The 27,467-nt window shown below is 41.0% G+C and overlaps 1 protein-coding gene across 1 annotated transcript; it reads left to right on the forward strand.

Annotated features, from left to right (window-relative positions):
• Positions 1-1,655: 1,655 nt before the first annotated feature.
• Positions 1,656-27,467, forward strand: LOC126191383 (S-methyl-5'-thioadenosine phosphorylase). The gene is made up of 6 exons (XM_049932235.1): positions 1,656-1,822; positions 4,899-5,044; positions 26,161-26,328; positions 26,585-26,840; positions 26,914-27,123; positions 27,207-27,467. The coding sequence occupies exons 1-6, from the start codon at positions 1,802-1,804 to the stop codon at positions 27,240-27,242; spliced, it is 837 nt and encodes a 278-aa protein (XP_049788192.1). The 5' UTR covers positions 1,656-1,801; the 3' UTR covers positions 27,243-27,467.

Consider the following 27,467-nt stretch of genomic DNA (forward strand, 5'->3'; position numbering starts at 1 on the left):
GATGCAGACTTTCAGGATCTGCCCAAAGACAGAAATGAGAATAGCGAGTAACTTAACATCAAGACTGGTGACCAGTAAGTAGACAAAGTTACGAAACTCTGCATCTTAGGAAGCAAAGTAACCCATGATGGATAAAGCAAGAGCAAGAGCAGATTACCACAGGAAGAAAGGGCATTTCTGCTCAAGATAAATGCACTAGTATCAAGCATACGCCATTGACGAAGAAATTTCTTAGAATGTATGTTGGAAGCACAGCTTTGTATGATAGTGAATCATGGACTGTGGCCAAACTGGAAAAGAAGAAAACTGAAGCATTTGAGGTGTGGTACTACAGAAGAATGTTGAAAATTAGGTGTACCGATAGATAAGTACGGAATGATGAGGTTCTCTCCAGAATCACGCGAAGGACGGAACATATGGAAAACACAAAGAAGAAGAAGGGACAAGAGGATTGGACATTTGTTCAGGCATCTGGGAATAACTTTCACAGAAGTAGAAGAAAGCCATAGAGGGTAAAATCTGCAGAGGGCAACGGCAACACCTTGCCCTTGGTGCGATTTCAAATTATTAAATGTTAATTAATGACACATCGGAGGTAAAGCTTTCAAGAGGTCCAAAGATGAATATTATTCAGAACTGGATATGTTCGACATGGTTGGAGACTCCGAGCTACAGCCGGCACGGTAGCTCAGCGTGTTCGGTCAGGAGACTGATCATCCTCTGTTTTTAAAAAAAAATAGAGTGGAGGTCGCATCGATTGAATTTGGAAGTCATGCGGCATTCGCACAGAACCACTATGGGGAAAAAAGATACGAATAAACAGATCGAAAGAAAACACTATCTGCGGCTACTGCTTTTTCTATAATTTTTTCCATCTTCGCTTTTGTAACAGATTCTGTGATTTCCTTATCAGTAAAACACAATATTCGATGTTAAACATACATTAACGCGCCTTCTCAGAAATGAGTTTTTTTTCGATTTTGTGGCTTGTGTCTGATTAAAAAACAAAGGATGAAATTGCTCGGAATGAAACGAAGAGCAACGACATTTACGTTCTTGCTTGTCACAAATATCCGGCAGTTTATTTCCGTACATATTGCGGTACCCGATTGTGTGGCTAGGCAGCACTTGACGTGGAAGAGCAGCATAAATTTGTGCGACTGAAACGAGTATCAATGACATCTATATTGTCATAAATTTATAGCTGCTATTCCTGTGAATACGTTGTGATTTACTACACTTGCGTTGGCGTCAAGCTCGCTTACTCAAAACGTGCTCTTGGAGACATTACGTAAATTGATTTTACCATCTAATCCGACTTCCAAGAATGCTGAGTTGCTGACACGCTGAGCACAAGCGATTAGGCGCAACCTCCGCTTTAGTGCTTTCAAGTCCCGTGACACCATTAGTGACACAAGTGACAACTTTGAAATTACACATATGAAAAGTATCAATTTTAAGCAGTGACACCAGCACTTGAAACAAATAACTGACTTATTACATGCAATTATCTGTGCCTCTTCTAAGTACACAGCTACACACATAACACTTTCTAGAAATACAACATTTTTCTCCATCAAAATGAATCTCCGTATGACGCTGCCGCCGCTGTTTTATTTTTCAAATGTTTGTCATCAACATACTCTCACGCATCTGTTTCTCCTGCTGAGAATCACGTGTCGCATGGTTTTGTTTATGTTGGAATTGCGCGGGTATTTCCCGACAAATTTGGAACTTTGGTGTCTGACAGAGTCAGAAACTCAGGAACAAGCAACACGACTTAGACCTGTTGTGGTATACGATGTCGAAGTACAAGATTAAGGTTAGTGTTACGTGACACCGGTATTTTATCATTTATTGCTGGTCCTTTATGTTCTGTTCTACGAATAGAAATGTGTAAAGAAATTTAAAATGATATAGGTTATACATCCACGCACTGAGAAGAACAACGCCAGACACGTTGAGCTGTAATCTATGGATCATTTCGTTTATTGGTTGTTTTATTCATCATCGGATTATTTTATAATGATATTGCACATTGCATTTTAATGTCTTAGTGTAGTCAGAAGTGTAGATTAGGTTGTAAGGTGATAACTTGTTGAGACTTGACAAAGCCAACGAATGTGAATGCGAATTAGGGAGTTGGGCAGTTTCTTCATGTTTAAATCGCTTATAACAATAATCGCATTTAGGATATACCTACTCCAAACATCGTTGAACCAAGTTGCTTCACTAATTCCAGGGAATAGATTTTCGAATTAAGGTTGCGATGTATCTGTAGTCCCAGAAAGTTAACACTTCTGCTTGTAGTATTTCTTTGTGGGAGAAACTGATTTTTCTGCCACATACAGGTCTATAACAAATACTGAATTGTATATACAATACTGAGTCAGCAAAATTTAATGGTATGGATAATCCATTTACGTTGAACCATCTGTTGATAGTTCTAAATATTGCATCAGTTGCCTCTTCAGTAAGGGGCCTGGTACCACTCCTACAGTAACAGGCCTACTATCATCCACAAGTATTACAAAATTCACATTGTATGACAGTGCAAGTTAAAGATCACTTCTGTATATTGGAACCTGATGGTACACAATGTCTTATTGTTTCAAATTTGGAGTGCCCATCATTGTGTGTCCAGCACAAAACTCTGACACTACTTTGGCATGTGTGTTTTTACATAGGGCCTATATTTGTGTTTGTTAGCAATACTATACATTTTGCTTCCTCAGTCAGTCAGCCTACTGGCCAGCAACTCTGTCTCACAATTTAGTAGTTTATCATGCAGATCCAATAAAAATCATGAACTTGCTATCTCTGCAGTCATATAATGTTTTATTGTTTGCATGGAAATATCGCAGTTAACACAATTGAAAGCCGTAGCCAGTCAAACTATATTCCCTTTGTGATTTATTGATTATAGTACATCATCTTCTGGGGTAAGTATAGGCTGTTCAACTGAGCCATTTTTGAAAATAGACAATAGTGGGAGGCATCAGTAATTTTTCTCTGATGGGTCCTTATTGTGAAGTGACTTGACAGCAGCATGTTCACGCCTTTTCCACCATTCAGCTAAACATCATTTGATTATTTTAGCAGGCTACCTATTGGGAAAATATTTCATAGTCATAGCTACTTGACAATTTATTTTTAGGCCTATTACTTTTGCTAACATTAAACTGCTTTTGGAGATGTAGGACATAATTGCATTTTTCAAACTTGTTTTGGAATACAGTACTTTTCTTAGAAACTGTGGGCTTTCTAAGCTAGTAAGGGACAGACAAGTGTCAACCCTAACATTCCAATCCTTAATAAATTCATTGTCTGCCCTCACCATTAAATTTTTTTTATTTTCATGAATCAGTTTTCTTTTCTCAATTTTTAATTTTTTCTAAACAAGATTTTATATCTTGTGGAGGAAAATACATATATATTTTGATGCTCTGATTAATTCAGTTAAAGTTTTACAGGCAGTTTGTAATAATTTAGCCCAGTCATCATCTGTGTCCCTCTGTGCTAATAAGTCTTCTCATAGTTTTCTGTGATATTCTAATTTCATTTAGGAGCAGTAATGCAACTGTGCTGCTGCTACGGTCGCAGGTTCGAATCCTGCCTCAGGCATGGATGTGTGTGATGTCCTTAGGTTAGTTAGGTTTAAGTAGTTCTAAGTCTAGGTGACTGATGACCTCAGATGTTAAGTCCCATAGTGCTCAGAGCCATTTGAACCATTTTGAGCAGTAGGCTAATGCTCACCATGTGTGTAGTACTCAATAAACCACATAAACCTCCCCACCCCACCCCCACCCCCCTCCTCCACTGGGTTGTGCTAAATGTTGAGCACATCAGGGAGCTCAGCTTTTGTTTCCTGGTTACAGGCTTGGCCAACCTAGGTTTTCTAATCTGGGGAATGAATGCTGTCAGTACTCTGTAACTGTAAGTTATGGGCATGCTTCAACAACCACCATCTTTCACAGGTATAGAACATTTTGTGTCACAAGGAATGGGGACCTCAGCTTAACTATCTGGCTAGTAAGGATGATAAAAGTCTCTTTAAAAAGTGAATCTCAAGGCATGCTTGTGTGCCCGAGAGATGCATGGCTGTTGAGGAAGAACCATCATTAGCGAGCAGCCTTTAGGGAACCTGCTGCATTTCAGTTATATAAGACTTACGCAGGAATGCTAGGCTCTGTCTGGGTGGACCATTATTTCTCTTGCTGCTCATGAGGCAGATATGGAACCTTTGAACTTACTGTTTAAACTCACTGTGGAATCGGTGTACAGCTGGTGGGTTTCAGCACCCATTGTAACAAGAGGGCTCATGTCACCAGTGCTCTTGATACAGAAATTGATTCAAAGACTTTCGTTTCTATTAACAGAATGTGTGGTGCTAGTCAAAATGTGTGTTTAATAGCTAAGAGGAAAGAGGGCAGCTTTGAGAAAGTGTCACTTTTCTACATTCAAAAGAGCTTAGATAGACTACTGCGCACTGATGGTGAGTCGCAGATGAGCACAACAAAAAGACTGCTATACATTTAAACTTTTGGCCAAAGGGGCTTCCAAAATAATTAAAAAGAAAATGCACATGCACACACACAAGCACATCTTGCACACACATGACCACTGTTTCTATCCACAGTGGCAGGCCTCAGTGCTCAGATGCAGTGGTCATGGGTGTGTGAGTTGCACTTGGGTGAATGTATGTGTGTTGTGCACTTCAGAAGGTGTTTAGGCCGAAAGCTTAAATGTATAGTAGCCTTTTTGTTATGCTTGTCTGTGACCCAACGGTTCCTCTATACAGTGTGTAGCAAGCAATGTATACTTTCATAATATTGTCATTACTCTATCCTGGAATTTTTATTATTTGAATATATTTGTAAGCTTTATAAATTTTATAGATTGGCATAATTGGTGGAACTGGCCTTGCAGACCCAAAATTGTTGGAGGATCAGAAGGAAGTTCATGTTGACACACCATTTGGAAAACCGTCAGATGCACTCATTGAAGGAAAGATAAAAGGCATTGATTGTGTCTTCTTAGCAAGGTAGTTAAGCATAAGTTTACGAGAAACATGTATCTCATGCATTACTATTTGTATGTAAAGTATTTTGACCATTTTCTCTGTTAGATCATTTTCATATTGTATATTGGCATGTATATTTTTTAACTTTTTTTTTACGTGACAACGCCGATTTATTTGTTCATAACATCTACACAATGTCTTTAGTATATGTGTATCCATATATTAGTATCAATACAATGCATAGGGTTATACTGAAGTTCACATAGTTCACATTAAGGTCTCCAAAGTAATGAGAAACGTTCGTCACAAAAACATCTACATTTCAGAATGTGAACATAAAAGAGGTTTAAGCACCTTCATACAAGGCAGAAAAAGAACATGCCATGGCAAGAATTCCCATATAATACTGAAACTCAAACCGGTGGAAGACGATATGGCATTCTTTCGCAGTCACTTGTACACCTTTGCTTTACTGATTCTAACAATGCATTTCGCACTCAAAATACTAGTAAAATATTGGACACATGAATGTATGTCATTCCTGTACCCGAGTCTGCTATGGTTCTATATTGCAAGTGGCATTCAGTAAGTAACGCAGCACTTTTTTTCTGAAAGCAGGTTTGTTTATTCAGGATTTCAATACACTGTATTATTCCCTACGCTTTTGGCTACAAAACCCTATTTTTCAATCTAATTTCCATTCATTGTGATGGCCTCATGCCACCTTACTGGGAGGACCTTTATGCCCGCATGGTACCCCTCAACTGGTTGATGTCGGAGCTGTCAATAACATCCCCATTGGCCACATACTGCTTCCCACAGAGTGATGGAAATCTGAGATTCGGACTGTAGGGCGAATGAGGAAGAACAGCCTAGTGAAGTTTGGTGAGCTCCTCTTGGATAGGCATACCTTGTGAGGCCTTAACATTGTCATGGAGAAGGAAAAGTTCATTTTCAAAATGGTTCAAATGGCTCCAAGCAAGAACTACTTAAACTTAACTAACCTAAGGACATCACACACATCCATTCCTGAGGCAGGATTCGAACCTGTGACCGTAGCAGTAGCGCGGTTCCGTACGGGAGCGCCTAGAACCGCTTGGCCACAGCAGCCAGCAAGTTCATTTTCATTTTTGTTGTGACAAACATACTGATGTCATTTCTTCAGTTTCCAGAGGGTAGCACAGTAAACTTCATAGTTGATCATTGCACCTTGAGGGAGGATATCAAATAGAATAACCCCTTCACAGTCACAGAAGGCCGTTGCCATAACTTTACTAGCTAAGGGTGTGACTTTGAAGTTTTTCATTGGAGGAGAGGTGGTGTGGTGCCACTCCATGGAGTGCCATTTTGTTTCCACTTCGAAGAGATGAACCCATGTTTCATCCCCTGTGATGATGATCAACAAAAAATTGTCAGTATCAGCCTCATAACAGGCAAACCATTCTGTAGAGACGGTCTTTCATTGCTGTTTATGGTCTTCATTGATTATAGATGTGTTTGTCAGCACTACCAACAGACTTCCAATTGTGCAGCAAGGTGTTGGATTGTGATCTGTCGATCAACGTGATTGAGTGTGTCCGCAGGTTCCAGCATTGCAGGAGTCACAGCTGTGTGGACCAGCCGACACATGGGAGATCGGACGGGTTACCACAACCTTGCAATGATGACATATGCCTTGGCCAATGACTCATCATGCTTTTGTTAATTTCCATATCTCTGTAGACATTCTGCAAGCACATAGAAAAATCTATGATACTGTGGTTTTCCACCAAAAGAAATGGGGTGCAGCTCTCTAGTTGGAACGCACCTCCATTAGAGATGTTTTGGAAACTACATATAGCAGCACCACCTATCGGAACTTCATGAAACTATAGGGGCTGAAGCAGAAATATTCCACAATGTTTACAACAAATTCTGGATTTTTTGCTAGTGAAATTGGCCAAGAAGCAAAATATGTTGCATTACTTACTGAATGCCCCATGTATTATTATTATTATTATTATTTCTTTACTTTCTCAGACGTTAAGTCTGGTTAAAAATGGAAAGTGACGCGGACCTTGATGAAGCGTCACTTCCTTTTAGCTGTACGGTATATGTTATATTGCATTTAGGAACTTTCGGGTAATTGAACATGTATCAATAATTACGGATTTCTGTAATTGTATATATAAGTTTGGATGTAGCTGTATTGCATTGATGTACTGGTGGATATTGTGTGGTATGACTCCTGTAGTTGATAGTACGTATAATTGGTATAATGTCAACTTTATCCTGATGCCACATGTCCTTGACTTCCTCAGCCAGTTGGATGTATTTTTCAATTTTTTCTCCTGTTTTCTTTTGTATATTTGTTGTATTGGGTATGGATATTTCGATTAGTTGTGTTACTTTCTTCTTTTTATTGGTGAGTATGATGTCAGGTTTGTTATGTGGTGTTGTTTTATTTGTTATAATGGTTCTGTTCCAGTATAATTTGTATTCATCATTCTCCAGTACATTTTGTGGTGCATACTTGTATGTGGGAACGTGTTGTTTTATAAGTTTATGTTGTAAGGCAAGCTGTTGATGTATTATTTTTGCTACATTGTCATGTCTTCTGGGGTATTCTGTATTTGCTAGTATTGTACATCCACTTGTGATGTGATCTACTGTTTCTATTTGTTGTTTGCAAAGTCTGCATTTATCTGTTGTGGTGTTGGGATCTTTAATAATATGCTTGGTGTTTATTGTTTGATCCTGTATTGCAATCATGAATCCTTCCGTCTCACTGTATATATTGCCTTTTCTTAGCCATGTGTTGGATGCGTCTTGATCGATGTGTGGCTGTGTTAGATGATACGGGTGCTTGCCATGTAGTGTTTTCTTTTTCCAATTTACTTTTTTCGTATCTGTCGATGTTATGTGATCTAAAGGGTTGTAGAAGTGGTTATGAAATTGCAGTGGTGTAGCCGATGTATTTATATGAGTGATTGCTTTGTGTATTTTGCTAGTTTCTGCTCGTTCTAGAAAGAATTTTCTTAAATTGTCTACCTGTCCATAATGTAGGTTTTTTATGTCGATGAATCCCCTTCCTCCTTCCTTTCTGCTTAATATGAATCTTTCTGTTGCTGAATGTATGTGATATATTCTATATTTGTGGCATTGTGAACGTGTAAGTGCATTGAGTGCTTCTAGGTTTGTGTTACACCATTTCACTACTCCAAATGAGTAGGTCAATATTGGTATAGCATAAGTATTTATAGCTTTTGTCTTGTTTCTTGCTGTCAATTCTGTTTTCAGTATTTTTGTTAGTCTTTGTCTATATTTTTTCTTTTAGTTCTTCTTTAATATTTGTATTATCTATTCCTATTTTTTGTCTGTATCCTAGATATTTATAGGCATCTGTTGTTTCCATCGCTTCTATGGAGTCAGTGTGATTATTCAATATGTAATCTTCTTGTTTAGTGTGTTTTCCCTTGACTATGCTATTTTTCTTACATTTGTCTGTTCCAAAAGCCATATTTATATCATTGCTGAATATTTCTGTTATCTTTAGTAATTGGTTGAGTTGTTGATTGGTTGCTGCCAGTAGTTTTAGATCATCCATGTATAGCAAATGTTATTATTATTATTATTATTATTATTATTATTATTTGTAACTATTGGTAGCGAGGCACTCATTGTTTGTCCTTGCGTAGTATAACCATTCATGTTAATTCTACCTTTATTCACATTAGTTCTACAAATTATACAGAAAAATAAGCAGCTAATGGGTTAAAACACACTTACAAAATTGTTCTACAGTTTAATGGAATCTGCAGATACACACATGCCACACATTTGTATGTGTTACAATATTTTAACCACCTTCGAGTCATTTCGTTTAATCTTACAGGGGGTGATAAGGTGAACATTTCAGAATGTCATATTTGGTACATGAATACCTGCATGTCTTAATGGTAAAATTGCCAAGTGACTGTCATAACTCTGCCCATTTTTGATAAATTCTGGTTTGAAAGCTCAAGGATGTGTACCTGATCATCATCAGGCACAAGTTCCCCATTTTCAGAGGGCTACTCACTTAGTAGCCGAGTTGATAAGCTACAGACCTAATATGCATCAAGTATGTTGGCCCCTAAGTTGATGTAAGGTATAAAAAGTGCGATACATTTTAGTCCTAGTATTAAGCATAAATAATGACCGAAAAGCATTTGGCATTGTAATTAGTAGTTCTTACCTTTGCTTAAAGATGGCCATTTGGGGAAAAAATGTCAAATTTGGTGAATTTCAAAGTCTTGTCTATGCAGACAGTTGAATATTTGAATCTCAACTTGATTTTTTACTGAAACATTTACATAGCTGGTAGCTGTTCGTATGTGCAAAAAAGGAATATCCTAACTCACTTTGTTCATTGGCAAAGGTTGAAATGAAAATGCCACTTACACATACTGTCCACTTTCAACACTACAGGGAACTGATAAAATAAAAAACGTGCATTCCTAAAAAATCGTTCCTGAACTATTTCTTGTTGACCTGTAGGTCAGAACTGTATACAGGTGAGAGATGGAAACAGTTGTCAGTCATTTTTGTTAATGTATTTCACGGTTAAAGGTCTTTTCATTGTAAAGAATTACAAGAATGTGGTGATATATGATTATTCTGTTACTCTAAATTAAGAAAAGGACTTAAGTGGGAAAAAAAGGATGCAAACTATGAGATATTTCAATTTGTTGCATTGTTCCAGTTCGCGCGCAGGCACGTTCGCCCGCAGGCGCGTACACACACACACAATCAGCAAAGAGCAGTTTCATAAACAAATTCAACTATAAAGAGGGAAATAGTATTTTAAAAACTCTTCCACCTTGTATATAACATTGTTTTTGCAGACATCATCAAACCAAAAAAAGGAAAGTAAATTCACTTAAAGGGGACAAATAAGATCTTTTCGTAGCACTTATTTTCAAGTTTATACAACCATGCACTGTGACTTTGTAAAAGACATCCCCATTACAAACAACATTGGAAAAGGGGGACCCAAACAGTTTGTTTCCTACTGGACCATGAAAGGACTTGCGATTCACCGGGAGACATGTGGTTAATATCAATATCTTTAAATCCTTGTGATATCTGGGAAATGTATCCTATGTACCAGTTTTTATCAAATTTGAAAGCCATGTGCTGCCATAGCAGCAGTGGCTCCATTTGTGTCTGTTGAGTGGTGTTAGTAGCAGGTGCATGTTGTGAATGTTTTCCTGGGACTGTGCTCACTAAAGTGTACCTGTGCTCAAAGAGTCCTTGATACGATTTGATCTCCTGCGTGAGAAACAAAATACTAACTTGATACTGGCAAATCAAATCTCCATGGTTCAGGCATCTGTGGCCACCTCTTTTCCCTCCAGAAGATATCAATACTGTGCAATGGCACCTATCTACACCATATCTTCCATATTGAAACCTTCACCCTCCAGTACCTGGAAGAGCACTCCAGGCACCACATTCAAAAGCTCTCAAATTATTCCCATCTCTGAACATTGCTACCTATCAACACTCAATGAAGTGCCTCTGCAACTCCTCATAGCATCCTCCAGTCCCTATTCAAATCCATGGAGGCATCCCAGAATCTTTCCTTAAATTGCATCTCCCTCCTCACTCCAATAGCCACTTTCAGCTTGCTTCCGAAATTCATAAACCCAACATCCTACATGCCTCATTATAGCTGTTTATTGTGCTCCACTCAAAACACTCTCTCTCCTCTTGTTAATCATGGCCTCCAACCAATTGCCTGTAGCCTAGCCTCTAATATTAAAGATGTGAACTACTTCCTAGGCTGGCTCTCCAGTATCCTCACACCATCACCACTTCGACCTCATTGGTTACAGTTGATGCCATCTCCCTTTAAACAAACTTCTCCCATATCTTTGTGCCTGCCACTATCAAACATTACCTCTTCCAACATCATTTCAACTCCAGACCCACTACCTCATTCCTTATACCTCTAACTAACTATAGCCTCAGAATAACTACTACATCTTTGAGAGGAAGATAATTGAATATACCTTTGGCACAGCTGTGGACACCCGCATGGAATCATCCTATGCAAATTTCATTGTGAGCCATCTAGAGAAAATGTTTCTATCCACCCAAACTCCTTGTCTGCTTCAGCTTCATTGACGATTCATGATGGACCCATGGCCCAGATAACCTATCCTTATTCTTCCATAGGCCCAACACACACTCTCCCACACACTTCAACTGGTCCTCCTCAGCTCAAAGTTCCACATCCTGGACATTGGCAGCCACTTCTCTGATGGTGAAATCCATACCTCTGTCCATATCAAACCCCCTAATCATTAACAGTATCTGCATTTTCATAGCTGTCATGCTTTCCTCACCAAAAAATCCCTAATGTAGTCTGTCCTCTCATAGACGACACATCTACTCTGCCAAGAAATTCCTTGCCCAATATGCTGAACATCTCACTAAGGCCTTTACAGGCACATACTATCATACAAATCTTGTCTACAGACAGATTTTCCATGACATATCCTCACACACCCCTAATCCTCCCACCTGCCCCAAGAAACTGATGCAGAGGGGCACTCCACTTATCAACCATTGTCATTCTGGACTGAAATTTACCATGTCCTTTACAAGGGCTTTGACTATTTATCACCATGCCCAGAATGAAGATGGCCTACCCACAATCTTGCCCACCCCTCCCAGATCAGTGCTCCACAGTCTATCCAATCTACACTTTATCCACACGCACACCCACCTTCAAATCCCTTGCCACATAAGAGACCTTCCTCGTGGAAGACTCAGGTACAACACCTGTCCTATGTAAACCCACCCAGCTCATTGTGCCCCAGTCTTGTCAAAGGCTCATCCTATCCCATCAGACGCAGGGCCACCTGTGAAAACAATCTCGGTGCCAGCTCGTCTGCAATTCCAGCATAGCATTTTACATAGGCATCACTACCAACTCTAGCTGTCCAGCCAATTGAATGGCCACTACCGAACTGGTCAAAAGCAAAGCCTCAACCCAGTCAAGTTGTAGAAAAGCTCAACATAATGTAGCTGTACAGGTGTGTGGGGGGGGGGGGGGGGGGGGGGGGGGGGGAGCTAGAATTACTCTCAGGGAGTGGGTAAATAGTAGTTCTAGGTCTTTAGACAATTGAGAAGCCCAGATGCAAAAGCAGCTAAATACATTTTTTGTGGATTTTAAGTTGGACATTTGGCCACATAGATTTTTTTCAGCACCTGCATTAGGGACTAGGTTTCAGGTTGCAATATCCACTACAAACTGTTGAAACTGGCTGTAGAAAATAATGTTCAGTTGCAAAATCCGATAGCTGCACATTGTCCTCAGGTGCAAAACTCTCTAAATGTCAAACAGTTGTAAAACCTGTCAAGTTCAACAGTGATGGCGGTCGCCATGCCATGTCTGGATGCAGAACACACCAACTGACATCAGACTTACCAGTCTAGACATTCAAAGCTACCTTTGAGTTTGTTATGAGTAGAAGGGATATTTTTCCATTGAGGATTAAATTGGTTGCGCTGTAGTGAACACATGCAAGACAAAGAAGCTTTTGCTGCCAATGCATTGTCAAAACATACACCTGTAAGTGCAGTTCAGCTGATCAGCAGGTTGTTTGTTGTCAAATGTGTGTGAGTATTTTGAAGAAAATGAGTGATTTTGTGGACGGTTTAAATTCAGAAAATGGTACAAACGAAGTGGGAGTAATTGAAATAGTAGGAATTCTGTAAGAAGTCAAACTCATTGCAGTAGTTGCAAGTGACCAGAATGAGGCAGAGGGCAGTGGTCCCTCCCTGAAAAGGAAGAGGTGTGCTGATCAGTGGATGAGAAATTTTTCAACAACAGAAAGGTAAGACCATGAAAAGCATTACTAAAGCAATGTTATGTAATGAAAACGGTATTGACATTGCTATTTCATAACCTCAACAGATTTGTAGTGTGATTTATGATCTCGTCTTCACAGTGGAATGTTCTGACCATTTTAGTAGACATTCCTGCAAAACTGAAACTGGTTACAATCTGGCAACAAAGTAATTGTGTACTGCATAATAGAACTAAAGAAAATTAGTGTAAAATTCAGTAGATCTCGTAGTGGGGAGCAAGGAGTGCATGCAGTCACGCATAGTTGTGCTGTGCAGTACACTTACACTGTTGCCAGATTTCTCCCAGTTTGTTTCACAGGAATTGTCCATTGGGGAGGCTTTAAAGCAACCACTGGGGGAGGAGTGTTGGCAGTAATAAATGAAATTTTCTACGAATCATGTTGTTTGTCCACACCTTACATGCTACGTTATTTTTTTAAACTTAGCTCATGGTTCTTACTATCCCTTTTTATTTATCTGCATGTAGAGACTTCTGCCTACGTTTCAAGACTCATGATGTGCCCCCCCTCCCCCCCATTTGCCTTCTCCCATCACCATTTATTGATTCTACTTACGTAAGCATGCGATACAAACCCAAGGCATTTCCAAAGATGCCTGATTGTAAACATCCCTTTGGAAAATTAAGATGTGATGAACTTACCATGCAAGACGTAAGAAAAATTCACCAAACATTTTGCCAGAAAAATACCTGAGAGTGACAGAGCAATTATGTAGCTCAATCTCTCTCTGCCGTGTCCTTTAAAAGAAGATCCGACGAGGACAAAAAAAAAGGAAACCAACCATCACCACCCATTTTTCTTCACCAAAAAAGAGGACAAGGATATCAAAAACATTGCTGTTAGCAAAGTGGCCTTTTTGTCAGTTTTTACAAATTAAGAAAGATAGGGTTTCCAGGTTGTGCTACAAAATTTTTGACAGAATACAGTTCCCACTGAGATGAGAAGAGGGAACATAAGAACCAAGAGAATGTGAAAAATCACATTGAGAAGTTCATCCCCTTAGAACCATCACCCAAAGAGTCTATTTAGGTAGCAAACTGAGCGTAACAAAGATGTGGACCATGTATTCTGAAGAGAACACCGAAAACACTGTCAAATACAATTACTACAGGAGCCTTTTTCGCCAAGATTTCAATATTGGCTTTGGTGTGCCATGTGTTGATACCTGCTCGACGAGGCCCATCAGTGGAAAATCATGTGAAGTGAAAAAAACTAAGTGCCAAAAAGGAGAGCCTGCAAACCCAGCTCTGAGTCCACAGAATGAGAGCTGACATGTTCTACACAGTACTGAAAGAAGATAATGAGAATGAAATAATTCTCAGCTACGGCCGTCAAAAGGATTCTAGTACTATCAAAGGTGCCAGACCAAGCAGCCTATTATTCCCATGAAATGTATCTTTACAACTGTGAAGTGTGCCATTGCTCATTGGAGTCCCCTCAGAACACAGATGTGGTTTTTCGTACATTTCTTTGGAACATGAATATGCCAGAATCTCAAACCAAATAGCATCAGTGGTTCACCATAGACTAATTCACCTAAACTTAAGGGGAGAGAAAAAACTTTGGTTGTTTTTCAGCAAGGGTAGGTTTCAGAATAAAAACAAAGCTATAATCAGCTTGCTAGTTCACTGGTTTCTCCACGAAGCTTCTGACAGTCCAGAAGAAATAAAACTGTGGTTCCCAAGAGTGGGCCACTCGTGTCCTGCCTGACAGGGTTTTTGGTAACATTGAAAGACAACTTTGCAAATTGAGTGTCATTGGAAACCCATCCATATACATTGAGAAATTTGCAACAGTAGTACATCTAGGACAAAATCAATGTCCCATTCAAGACTGGAAAGAATACGCGGAAGGCTTGGTGACTGGTAACTGGCATTTACTGGTAACGCATTTACATATTCAAAATGCCAAAAAAAAAAAAAAAAAAAAAAAAAAATCATGTTCACGAAAAGCAAAAACAAGAAACTTTAGTTTGTGGAGGGCATTTCTAGAATTTTGAAGCTGGAGAGGGGAAGAGCGTCCAGCAAAGCTAATGACCCAACATCAACTGCAGCAGGTGTAGAGATTCTGTAAGCTAAACTCAGAGATGTCAAAAAGCTTTTGGAGTTCCACTTACTGTGCGACCATTGACAAACTAAAGTTCTACACCGAGGTATTCCTGCCTGTTGCAAGAGACGACTAAAAGGAGTCTCACATGTTTTGGCTTTGTGTGATGGTCCCGTGTAGGGTTTGACCTCCATTCTTCAAAATTTTCTCAAAGAACGAGCCAATTGGGGAATATCGCCTTACATGGTGCATTGTGTCCATCGTGCATTGAGATCTTTAGCCCACTTTCTCGTCGTCGCATTGCAGTCCCGCCCATTCTCCAATTCTCCATCTCTTGGGCGAGGACACCTTCCTGTGTGCGTTTTCCACGAAGCTCTATGCAGTGTCACTTTTTGTGTCGACGATGACCTTGGACTTCTTTGCACCTGATATCCAGCACGGTATCCAGTCTGTTGTGGCGGGGCCGCCATGTACCCTTTTGGTTGTAGCCCCCTGACCACACAGGAATCAGTCTGCTGATGCCTGCACCGTTAACTCCCCACATATGCCAAGGGGTAGATGTCCATCACCCCGGGGCATCGGGACTCCTGGCAATGGTCATCCTGCCATGTGGCCTTTGCTACGGCTGGTTGGCACCCATGGGGAGGGGCCACGGTTGGAGTGGATGGCATCAGGGCAGATGACACGCGATAAAGCATAGTCCATCATCTCTTGTTGGTGGTGAAATACCAGCAGTCTCTAAGCGTTCATGAGCTCATTTCAGTGCACAGAAGTACAACCCCAAATCGTTCCCCTCCCTGGCCCCACCATAGAAGCGTCAGGCTGAGAATGGCAGCAGATCTTATTCGCCCTGGTACCTTGTATATTCGAGAGCTGATGGGGAATCTTTCATGACAATGAAGCCTCAGTTTTATGTTGAGCATTTAGAGGACAAGTTTGGGAGGTGGAAGGCTTGTCCAGAATGAGATCTGGTTCACCCTTGATCAAAACAGCATCCTCTGCGCAGTCACAGGCGTTACTCGCTTATGACAAGCTGGGGGATGTTTCTGTAACCATCATGCCCCATAAGAGCTTAAATACGGTTCAGGGTATCATATTTCACAGGGACCTTCTTTTAAAGTCTGACGATGAGCTGCACACCAATTTAGAGCAGCAATGTGTACATTTCGTCCGGCGTGTCCACCGGGGTCCGAAGGATAATTAGGTTGCCACCTGTGCCTTCATCTTGGCTTTCGAGGGTGATACATTGCCCAAGAATGTCAAGGTGATGGTCTACCACTGTAATGTAAAGCCCTATACCCCTCCGCAGATGCAGTGCTTTAAGTGCTGGAAGTTCAGCCATATGTCTTCCCGCTGTATTTCCAGCGTCACATGTCGAGATTGCGGGCGCCCATCAAATCCCAATACTCCATGTGCCCCGCCTCCCATCTGTGTCAACTGCGGAGAGCACCATTCGCCTTGCTTACCAGATTGCAGGATTCTCCAGAAAGAAAGGAAAATCATGGACTAGAAGACCCTGGACCGACTGACTTACACTGAGGCTAAGAGAAAATTTGAATGCCTGCATCCTGGGCGTATGACATCGTCTTATGCCTCCGCTATAACAGTTGTGGCACCATCAGCTCCACCAACCCCAGTCACCTCTCAGAGCCAGAAGACTACACCTGCCCCCTTGATGGTGGGTGGGGGGGGGGGGGGGGCATTTCTCTCCCTGTTGCACCTGCACCACCTACTTTGGGAGCAACACCCCCCTAACCATCGGGGACATAGGTCCCCACTTCTAAGCCAGAGAAGTGCAAGTCTTCTTTGGCTTCTCTCATTAAGAAGGGGTCTCTTGGGTCACTCCCTTCCCAGGTTTCTGCTAGTGGGAAAAATGACACCTGCCAGTGCCTGAAGAGCCAAAAAGCAGCTGGTCGTAGGGCTTCATGCTCATCATCAGTCCCGGAGACTGAGCCAGTGAAGTCCTCCCAGCCAGGGAAACCCAAGGAGCAGCAAGAAAAATCCAAATAGAAAACCCCCTAAGACCAAGGAAATTGTGGTGGCACCCACAAGCTCTGTGTCTGAGGATGGAGTGGAGATTTTGGCATCTGCTGAGAACCTAGATCTCACCAGACCCTCAGGCACAATGGATATAGACTGCTCAGGCAATAAGTTGGTGGCAACAGGTGACTCTGAGTCATAAACTACCTCATTGAATGTTCCATGCCTTCCCAGTCTCACAATGTTGTTATCCTCCAGTGGAATTGCGGTGGTTTTTGGCTGAGCTATGGCAACTGTTAAGCTTTACACCTGCTATCTGCATTGCCCTCGAGGAAACCTGGTTCCCGGCAATGTGGACCCCTGCCCTCCGCGGTTATAAGGGATATTACAGGAACTGTATCGACTGTAATTGAGTGTCAGGTGGAGTTTGAGTTTATGTCCTAAACTGACTCTGTAGTGAACCTGTGCCTCTTCAAACCCCTCTTGAAGTTGTGGCTGTCAGAATAAGGATGACACAGGAAATAACTGTCTGCAGTGTATATCTTCCTCCAGATGGTGCAGTACCCCTGAATGTATTAGCTGCACTGATTGATCAACTCCATAAACCTTTCCTACTTTTGGAAGATTTTAACTCCCATAACCCCTTGTGGGGTGGCACTGTGCTTACTGGCCAAGGCAGAGATGTCGAAACTTATTACTATCTCAGTTCGACCTCTGTCTCTTAAATACTGGGGCCGCCACGCATTTCAGTGTGGCTCATGGTACATATTCGGCCATTGATTTATCAATTTGCCACCCAGGACTTCTCCCATCTATCCGCTGGAGAGCACATGACAACCTGTGTGGTAGTGACCACTTCCCCATCTTCCTGTCACTGCCCCGGCATCAGGCCCACGGATGCCTACCCAGATGGGCTTTAAACGAGACTCACTGGGAAACTTTCACCTCTGCTGTCACCATTGAATCTCCCCCACATGGTAACATCAATGTGATGGTTGAGCAGGTGACAACAACAATTGTTTCTGCGGCAGAAAACGCCATCCCTCGCCCTTTAGGGTGCCCGAGGTGTAAGACAGGCCTTTGATGGTCACCAGAAGTCGCTGAAGCAATTAAGGAATGTTGATGAGCTCTGCAGCGGCATAAGCGGCACCCTTTGCTGGAGCACCTCATAGCCTTCAAACGCCTCCGTGCCCGTGTTCACCAACTTATCAAACGACGGAAGTAGGAGTATTGGGAGAGATAAATCTTGACCATTGGGTGCCATACGTCACCTTCCCAAGTCTGGGCCAAGATCAAACATCTTTTCGGGTACCAGACCCCAACAGGTGTTCCTGGTGTTACCATAAATGGCGTGTTATCTACAGATACAAACGTGATTGCTGAGCACTTTACTTGAGCCTCTGCATTGGAGAATTACCCCCCAGCTTTTCGCACTCTCAAATGGCAGCTGGAAGGGAACGTCCTCTCATTCACTACATGCCACAGTGAATCCTATAACGCCCCATTTACAGAGTGGGAGCTCCTCAGTACCCTTGCACATTGCCCCAACACAGCTCCTGGGTCTGATCGGATCCACAGCCAGATGATTAAACATCTCTCATCTGACTACAAGTGACATCTCCTCGTCGTCTTCGACCGGGTCTGGTGCATTGGCATGAGAGCATCATCATTATGGAGCTCAAACCCAATAAAAACCCATTTGATGTGGATAGCTATCAGCCTCACCAAGGTTCTTTGTAAGCTGCTGGAACGTATGGTACGTCGGCGATTGGGTTGGGTCCTGGAGTCACATAGCCTACTGGCTCCATGTCAGGGCAGCTTCTGCCAGGGTCGCTTTACCACTGATAATCTTGTGTCCCTCGAGTCTGTCATCCGAACTGCCTTTTCCAGATGGCAACACCTGGTTGCTGTCTTTTTTTATTTACATAAAGCGTACGAAACAACCTGGCAACAATATCCTTGCCACATTGTATGAGTGGGGTCTCCGGGGACCACTCTAGGGTTTTATCCTAAAATTCCTGTTGCTCCGTACTTTCCGTTTCCATGTTGGTGCCTCCTTTAGTTCCATCCATATCCAGCAGAATGGAGTCCCGCAGGGTTCTGTATTGAGTGTTTCTCTATTTTTAGTGGCCATTAACGGTTTAGCAGCAGTTGTCGGGGCCCTCCATCTCACCTTCTCTGTATGCATTTCGTACTGCTGCTCCAGTACTGGTGTTGCTGAGCGTCACCTACAAGGAGCCATCCACAAGGTGCAGTCATGGGCTCTAGCCCATGGCTTCTAGTTTCCAGCCGCAAAGTCGTGTGTCATGCGCTTCTGTCAGCATTGTACTGTTCATCTGGACCCAGAACCTTACCTTCGTGATGATCCACTCACTGTAGTGGAGACATATCGATTCTTAGGACTGGTTTTCGATGCTTGATTCACTTGGCTACCTCATCTTCGTCAGCTTAAGCAGAACTGCTGGCAGCACCTCAATGCCCTCCGTTGCCTGAGCAACACCATTTGGGGTGCAGATCGCTCTACGCTGCGGCTCTAGAGAGCCCTTGTCCAATCCCGAATTAACTATGGGAGTGTGGCTTATGATTCAGCAGTGCCTTCAGCATTGCATTTACTCGACCATGTGCACCACTGCGGGGTTCCCCCAGGAACTTATAAGACGAGTTTGGTGACCAGCATACTAGTGGAGGCTGGAGTCCCTCCATTGCGGATCCAACATGTTCAACTGCTCGCCATTTATGTTGCACACATTCGTAGTTCTTCCGAGCATCTGAATTACCGTCTCCTTTCCCCGCCCGCAGTAGTCCATCTCCCACTCAGGTCAGGGCTAACAATTGTGGTTCGCGTGTGGTCCCTTCTGTCTGAACTGAAGTCCTTCCCTTCACCACCTCTACTTGCAGTCCGTTCACGTACGCCTTGGCCACAGCTTTGTCTAGATCATTCATGTGGCCTTAAAGACTCCATTACTCCTGCCGCTCTCTGCTGTCTCTTCCTCTCGATTCTTGACGTGTTCCGGGACTCTGAAGTGGTTTACACCGACGGCTCGATGGCTGATTGTCACGTAGGCTTTGCATATGTTCACGGAGGACGTATTGAACAGCACACCTTGCCAGATGGCTGCAGTTTTTTCACTGCAGAGCTGGCGGCCATATCTCGTGCTCATGAGACATCTGCACATGCCCTGATGCATCATTTCTGCTGTGTACTGACTCATTGTGCAGCCTACAAGCTATCGACCAGTGCTACCCTCGCCATCCTCTGGTAGCGTCCATCCAGGAGTTCATTTATGCCCTGGAATGGTCCTGTCGTTCAGTGGTGTTTGTGTGGACCCCTGGATATGTCGGAATCCCAGGCAATGGACTTCCGGACAGGCTGGCCAAACAGGCGAAGCTGAAACCGCTTCTGGAGATGGGCATCTCCGAAGCTGACCTACATTCTGTCTTACGCTGCAGGATTTTCAGGCTTTGGGAGATGGAATGGCATAACAGTACGCACAACAAGCTGTGTATAATTAAGGAGACGACGAATGTGTGGAAGTCTTCCATGCGGTCCTCTCGCAGGGAATCAGTTGTCCTCTGCCGGTTCCGCATTGGCCATATATGGCTAACGCATGGTTACCTACTCCGTCGAGAGGACCCACCTCTGTGTCGCTGTGCCTCCCAAATGACAGTCGTCCACCTCTTGATGGACTTCCCACTTTTAGCCGCTCTTCGGTGGACTTTTAACTTAACCAGCTCCCCACCTTCGGTGTTGGGCGACGATGCCTTAGCAGCAGCTTTAGTTTTAAGTTTTATCCATGAGAGTGGGTTTCATACTTCTATGTAGATTTTAGCGCATGTCCTTTGTCCTTCTGTGTCCTCCACCATAGTGCTTTTAGGGTGGAAGTTTTAATGTGTTGCAGAGTGGCTGGCTTCTCCTTTTTATTCTTGTGGTCGGCCAGCCACTGTAATTTGCTTTCTTGTTTTACTCTCTTCTGTTTCTAGTGTCTCTGTTTCTTTCTTGTCCTCTTTTGTTCCTTTTAGGGTTCGTTGCCTTTCCTTCGTTCTTGTGGTTTTTCCTTTCTTTCCGTTATGTGTTATATGTCTCGTCAGCTTTATTCTCACACTTGTGGCATTGTTTTATTAGGAACAAGTGACCGATGACCTCGTAGTTTGGTCCCTTCCCCCCCTCTTTTAAACCAACCAACCATGGTGAACACTAATTTCACTTTCTTTGTGCATTGCTTATTGCTTCAGATTTCTACGTTTAGAGGTGTGTTTAAAGCTGAGTTTCCATTTCAGCAAAGTGAAAAATTATTTTTGCACATTGTGGAAAGGCACTCTTCCAATAGGCCAAGAAGGTCAACCTGACTTCTTCAATACATTACTGTGAAGAAACACAAGCTACATAGCTGTTTCAAGTAAAACTTTGTCACACAGCAGGACTTGTTTTGTTATAAAATGTAAGAATGATGCCATTGTAAATGAAGAAGAAAAAGTCTTGGCACTGAGGAAGATTTGCAAGCTTTCCATGTGATGAAACATAATCATTCCTTCGGGTCAACAGATACATTGACTGCGATCATTTCATTAAATTTGTGAGGAACTGAAAAATGTGAAGTACATTTCATTTATGATGGACGCTTCTAATCGCAAAAGTGTAAATTTGATACCAGCGCTTGTTAGATATTTTCTGACAAGTAAGGGTAATTGATTCCAGAATATAACAGGTGAAACAGTTGATGTTATGACAAATTTTATCATGAAAGTTATTAATAAATGTCATCTGAGGGATGAAATTGTTCCAGTCTGTGGTGACAACTGCAACACAAATGTTGGAGGTGCAGGGAGAAAGGGACAAAATACATAAAGGAAACAATGAGTCACCGATAGGCACAACAAAAAGAGTGAAGAGTGCTGAACACGCAAGCTTTGGATGGAAGGCCCTCTTCTGAAACAGACAATAGACACACACACATTCATATAAACTTAGCTCACACAACATGAGCACTGTCTCTGGCTGCCGAGGTCAGATTGCCCTGGCCTCGGCAGCCAGAGACGGTGGTCATGTGTTTGTGAGCTGATCACCATTTGCATGACTGAATGAATGAGTGTGTGTGTGTGTGTGTGTGTGTGTGTGTGTGTGTGTGTGTGTGTAGTCTATTTCAGAAGAAGGCCGCCTGGCCGAGAGCTTATGTGTTAAGTAATCTTTTTGTTGTGCCTGTCTGCATCTCGGCATCTTCCCTATGTGATGAATAAGTCTATCCATTTTGTAATATTGTTATTATTCCATCCTGGATTTTCCATTGTTTGGTTTTGACAGATTTATTAATACCAAAAACTTATTTTTTGTCTCAAGAAAAGTGTTCTAGCCTAAAATCATTCTTTAGGGATCCTCAAACACTACTTTGGCTCTGTTTTATTCAGAGCCAAATGAGAATGCTTTTATCAAGAATAAAAACCTATTGAGGCAGCAAGTACGTCTACAAATGAAGTTTGGGAGGAGGCTGAAGTATTGATAAGGAAAGTGAAAATGAAGTATTGATAAGGAAAGTGAAAATGAAGTATTGATAAGGAAAGTGAAAATGAGGAAGGAGGAAAGCTTTCAAACAATGAAAATTCTGTCTTTGATAAGTATGTTGCAAGAATGTGGCATGCTCAAAGATTCTGACTCCTTGAACAGTTCGAGATTGAAACTTCCTGGCAGATTAAAACTGTGTGCCCGACCGAGACTCGAACTCGGGACCTTTGCCTTTCGCGGGCAAGTGCTCTACCAACTGAGCTCCCGAAGCACGACTCACGCCCGGTACTCACAGCTTTACTTCTGCCAGTACCTTCGAGATTATTTTATTTGGTATTAACAGACTGTACTGAAAAATGGGCTTAACCATTTCATGTGCTTGAAACCATTCGAATGGGTTCAACTCGGATATCTTCCACTCTGGAAGTTGGTTCAGTAAAGTCTGTTAAACTTAACATAGTTTGATGGAAATATTCTGAAAGAAGTGTATAAGAAGAACTTTTTAAGAAGTTAACAATTTTAAAAAGTACGTGAAGTGAAAATCTGTGAATTAAGGACTGTTCCACGTGTTAGTGAAAAATGATCTACCATTTTCAACTTCTTTACATCTCAAGACATCTGCTGCAAAAATTTGCAAATTATGTGGACTGATGAAAAGAATACTACATGTGTTGATTTTTATAAAATTCTGTTTGAAAATATAAAACACCGGAATGACATACTCAAGCTAGCTGTTTCAAGCAAATCTTTGTCACAGTGATAGAGGACACTTTTTTTGGCAGCATTGTTGGGACATAGCTAGCACAAATATAGTAACAAGCTTGTATTTCGTCACATTAATGTGTTCCAAAATTTCTGATTGACCTCCGCTTTTCATCCTTTATAATGGCACAATTCTGCAAAATATAATTGAGAGTGAGAAATAAGTAACTTTTGTAAGTAATAATCATTGTCTACCCTAGTACAGACCTTTTGTTATTACCAAACATTGAAAGTGAGGTTATGACATCATCTTTGATATAAAAAGTTGGGATATGATATAAAAATCAATCTTAGGGTATATCAATGTTGAAAGCAAAAATTAATAGTTAATGGTCTTGAAAAAGTTTGCATGGCAAATTGCTGAGAAGTAACACAATAGGAAAAACATTTCAAAACACTGACATTTATTTGTTAAAAGAATGTATATGTGCACACATACATCAAAGTATATATAGAACCACTGAGTACTACTATACCTGACTCCCCCCCCCCCCCCCCCCTCACTGTCTCTCTTCTGAAGTACCAAATAATGTCAAAACAATTGTACTTCCCTTCTGTGATAGAGATGACATATTTCTGGTTGAAAAACAGTTATGTAATGAAAATCCCTTTTTTTTAAAAAAAAAAAAAAAAAAGAAAAAGAAAAAACCCGCACTGTAGAAGTTTTCATTGTCTACATATTTTAAAACTTACACTGTTTTTCACTTTCAGATATCTGACCCATAGGAAAAATAGAAAAGTCCTCATGGAGCCTTTGCAGTATGTCTTGAAAACAAGTCCAACAAATATAAAGACTAAGAAGCCAAAAAAATGAATAATCCAATAATCGTCTCACATATATTATACATTTGTTAGTAATGTTTAAAAAACCAAAGTGACATACATAACCCTGAGAAGTCATATAACAGAACACACACAGGGCTGCAAATGTTGGGAAATGCCCCAACAGTGGATAACAAATGTTGAATATTTGACGTCACCAGATGACATGCCTCACCGCACGCGCAGAGATTGTGGTGGTCAATCCTTCCCTCACCAGTAGAGGGCTGTGCTACATATCATTCAGTAGGCTGCTCTGTTTTTGAAAAACTTTTGTGAATATGGTTGATTGTAAACGCAGAAGTTACAAAATTACTGTCCTCGCTGTAACCAAGCAAAATCTGTTCATATTATGTGTTTTCCCCCCTTTTGTCCCTTCTTGTTTTGTTTACAGATTTTATTTAGTAAAGAACATGTAGGTCAGTCACTGGTAGCAGTGTGACTCAGGTTCAATGTATTGGCAGTTTCACTGGTTATTAATATACCAGCATTTCACATTTTTAATGGCTTATCACTCACTTACATTAACCTATGTTCTTGCAATGTTAATCACTTAACTACATTACCTTGACAAATGTATTCCCAAAAGTTCATTACTATAAAGATAGTGTTCTCAAGAAACCACGATGTTGATATCTCGTTCTATTTGATTGATGGCATGTGTTAATGCCATCATTTGAAATGCATTGCATTGCATTCCATTCTGTCAAGTGTGATTCAACCTTTGTGTCATCCTAGGATGTAGCATCATCACAAACTGTTCATGTGTTAGTCTAGAATGTTTATACAGCTATAAATTATAGGCTCTCAAACAATTATTAGAAGCCTTTAGCAGTTTATGAAGATAAATGCTGCATTAGTTTTCTCCAAAACGTATTTCTCCATGTGTCTGTGTTGTGATCAATTTTGTCAGCGAAATCCACTGTAGTCTAAAGCTGTGCTTCACTCTTTCAATTTGCACATATTCACTGTCACATCCTTACAGACATCTGGATGACATCAAATGGTTTTGCAGGCTTTGTAAGTGTGTCTGCTGCATGACGTAATTGTTCTAGTTGGCCCCACAGATAATAAACCAAAAGACTGAAGTCATGTGAATGTGAAGGCAATGGATCTTTTCCTCCCCTACCTTATCCCTCTCTTGGTGGACATCTTCCAGTCATCTTGAACAATGTTACTGAAATGTGTTGCAACCGAGACATGCATAAACCTCTTGCTACAAGATGAGACCCTGCAAATATGAGGAAGTAAGTCTGGAAAATGTATCAGCAAAGTCCTTGTAAAAGCATCTGTGAGACATGCTGGGAGGACGTATGGATCTCACCTAATACCACCTGCAGAAGTGAATGCTGTTCAATGAAGCAGTCTTCCTGCTATATACTTTAACTCACTGTTGACATGTTGTTTGTGCCATGCTTACTTACAAATTATGAAACTTTTTAAAAAGTTGGTAGCATTGTTTTTAAAGATAGAGAGTTTATGTGCATATTTGAGAAGACTGGAGTAAATGAATTAAGACATGAGCATAACATAAAAAGTCTGATATTTTCTATTAAAATTTTTCTCTCTGCAGCTAACTGCTGTTGCCCAGTTACTTACTTATTCCAGTCTTCTGTTAGCCAGCAAAAGGAATCATATCTATCTCTAATGTAGTAGGGGATTCCTGGTTCCACATTAATCTTGACAAGTTACTGGTGCCTTGCATGAATTCTACGGTGAGCTTGTTTTGTCCACCCAAAAATGTTGGCTGTGCAAATGTAGTCTCATGTCTAAAGCAGACTGAAGATACTTGTGTTAATAATTCTAAAATGGTTATCAGCTGTGTGTTTATATGGACTTGAGGAAACTGCCCGCAGAGTTTGTTGAATTATTAGCACTGTACAGATTATAAAGTGTGAGTAAAATTTGATCGAAAGTGCTCCAGTCATTCCAGAGTTGTACCAGAATGTAACACAGACACTCTCTCTCTCTCTCTCTCTCTCTCTCTCTCTCTCTCTCTCTCTCTCTCACACACACACACACACACACACACACACACATACACACATTTTCATACCTATAGATTCAAAAACTGTGTATCATGTAATAGGCTTATACTGTCTTTAGAGCTGAACATAGCTTTTCCATTTCAGGCATGGCCGTAAACACACAATTATGCCATCTGCTGTAAATTACAGAGCAAATATTTGGGCTCTTCGCGAGGTTGGGTGTACTCACATACTTGCTTCAACAGCAAGTGGCTCCTTGAAAGAGGAATTACATCCTGGGGACATAGTTGTATTAGATTCCTTTATTGATAGGTAAGTATATTACATAAGATTGTATAACTAAAAAAATCTACTCTTCAATTGTCGGCAGGGGAACACACACACTTGGCTCCAAAAGCTTGTAAAAGTTAAATCCTTTTGTGCGAGTGTTCCACTGCTGCCACTTGATGTAGATTTTTTTATCTGTCCATTTACATTATATTATCAATAATTGATTATTTTTGTTGTTATAAGATTGTAAAAAGTGGAATGATCATTCATTTAATTTTTAATGGATAAAAAAATCCAGGACCCAAGGAAGGAAGCAGACCTTCTATGATGATACATCAAAGTTAGCTGTTGGGATCTGTCACCTCCCCATGAATCCTGCGTATTGTCCTGTAACACGGGAAGTTGTTTTGAAGGCTGCACAGGATCTGGAAATTCAGTGTCATCCTACTGGGACATCCTTATGCATTGAAGGTCCTCGTTTTTCTTCTCTTGCAGAAAGCAAACTTTTTCGAACATGGGGTGCAGATTCAATAAATATGACCACTGTACCAGAGGTAAAAATTCTTTATTGTACAGGAGCAACATATTTTTCATTATTCTGTGTCTACATTGTGAATATTGTTTCAGGTTGTTCTTGCTAAGGAAGCTGGTCTGTGTTATGTTGCAATTGCCCTGATCACAGATTATGACTGTTGGAAAGAAACTGGTGAGACTGTGTGTGTTGAAGATGTTATGAAGACATTTAAAAAAAATATTGAGAAAGTTGTGAATTTAATCTCACATTCAGTAACACTAATTGCTCAGCATCAGTGGGATAAGACTATTGATGGATTACGGGTAATTAACATAGTGTTTTTTTGTTTTTTTAAGATTCTGTCTATTGTGAATGTAAAGTGTAAACTTATTTTGTTTCTTTTTAGGAGACTGTCAAGAATAGTATCATGCTACCTCATTGACAGTAAGCATTATCAAAGTTAAAGTCAGAAGAAATGAAGAATTATGCTCAGCATTATGCCATTGGTCTAAACACTGAAGAAATAAAGATTTTTTTTTATATTTAAATAACAATAATTGTAACAATGTAAACATTCCTGTTACATTTTGTAATTTAGATGTGGATTGTGAACATGTTATGGACAAATGTGTCCAACAAGAAGGGAATAAATGAGAATGTCAGTTCA

The sequence above is a fragment of the Schistocerca cancellata genome, chromosome 6, assembly GCF_023864275.1.
Source record: "Schistocerca cancellata isolate TAMUIC-IGC-003103 chromosome 6, iqSchCanc2.1, whole genome shotgun sequence".
Lineage (NCBI taxonomy): Eukaryota > Metazoa > Arthropoda > Insecta > Orthoptera > Acrididae > Schistocerca > Schistocerca cancellata.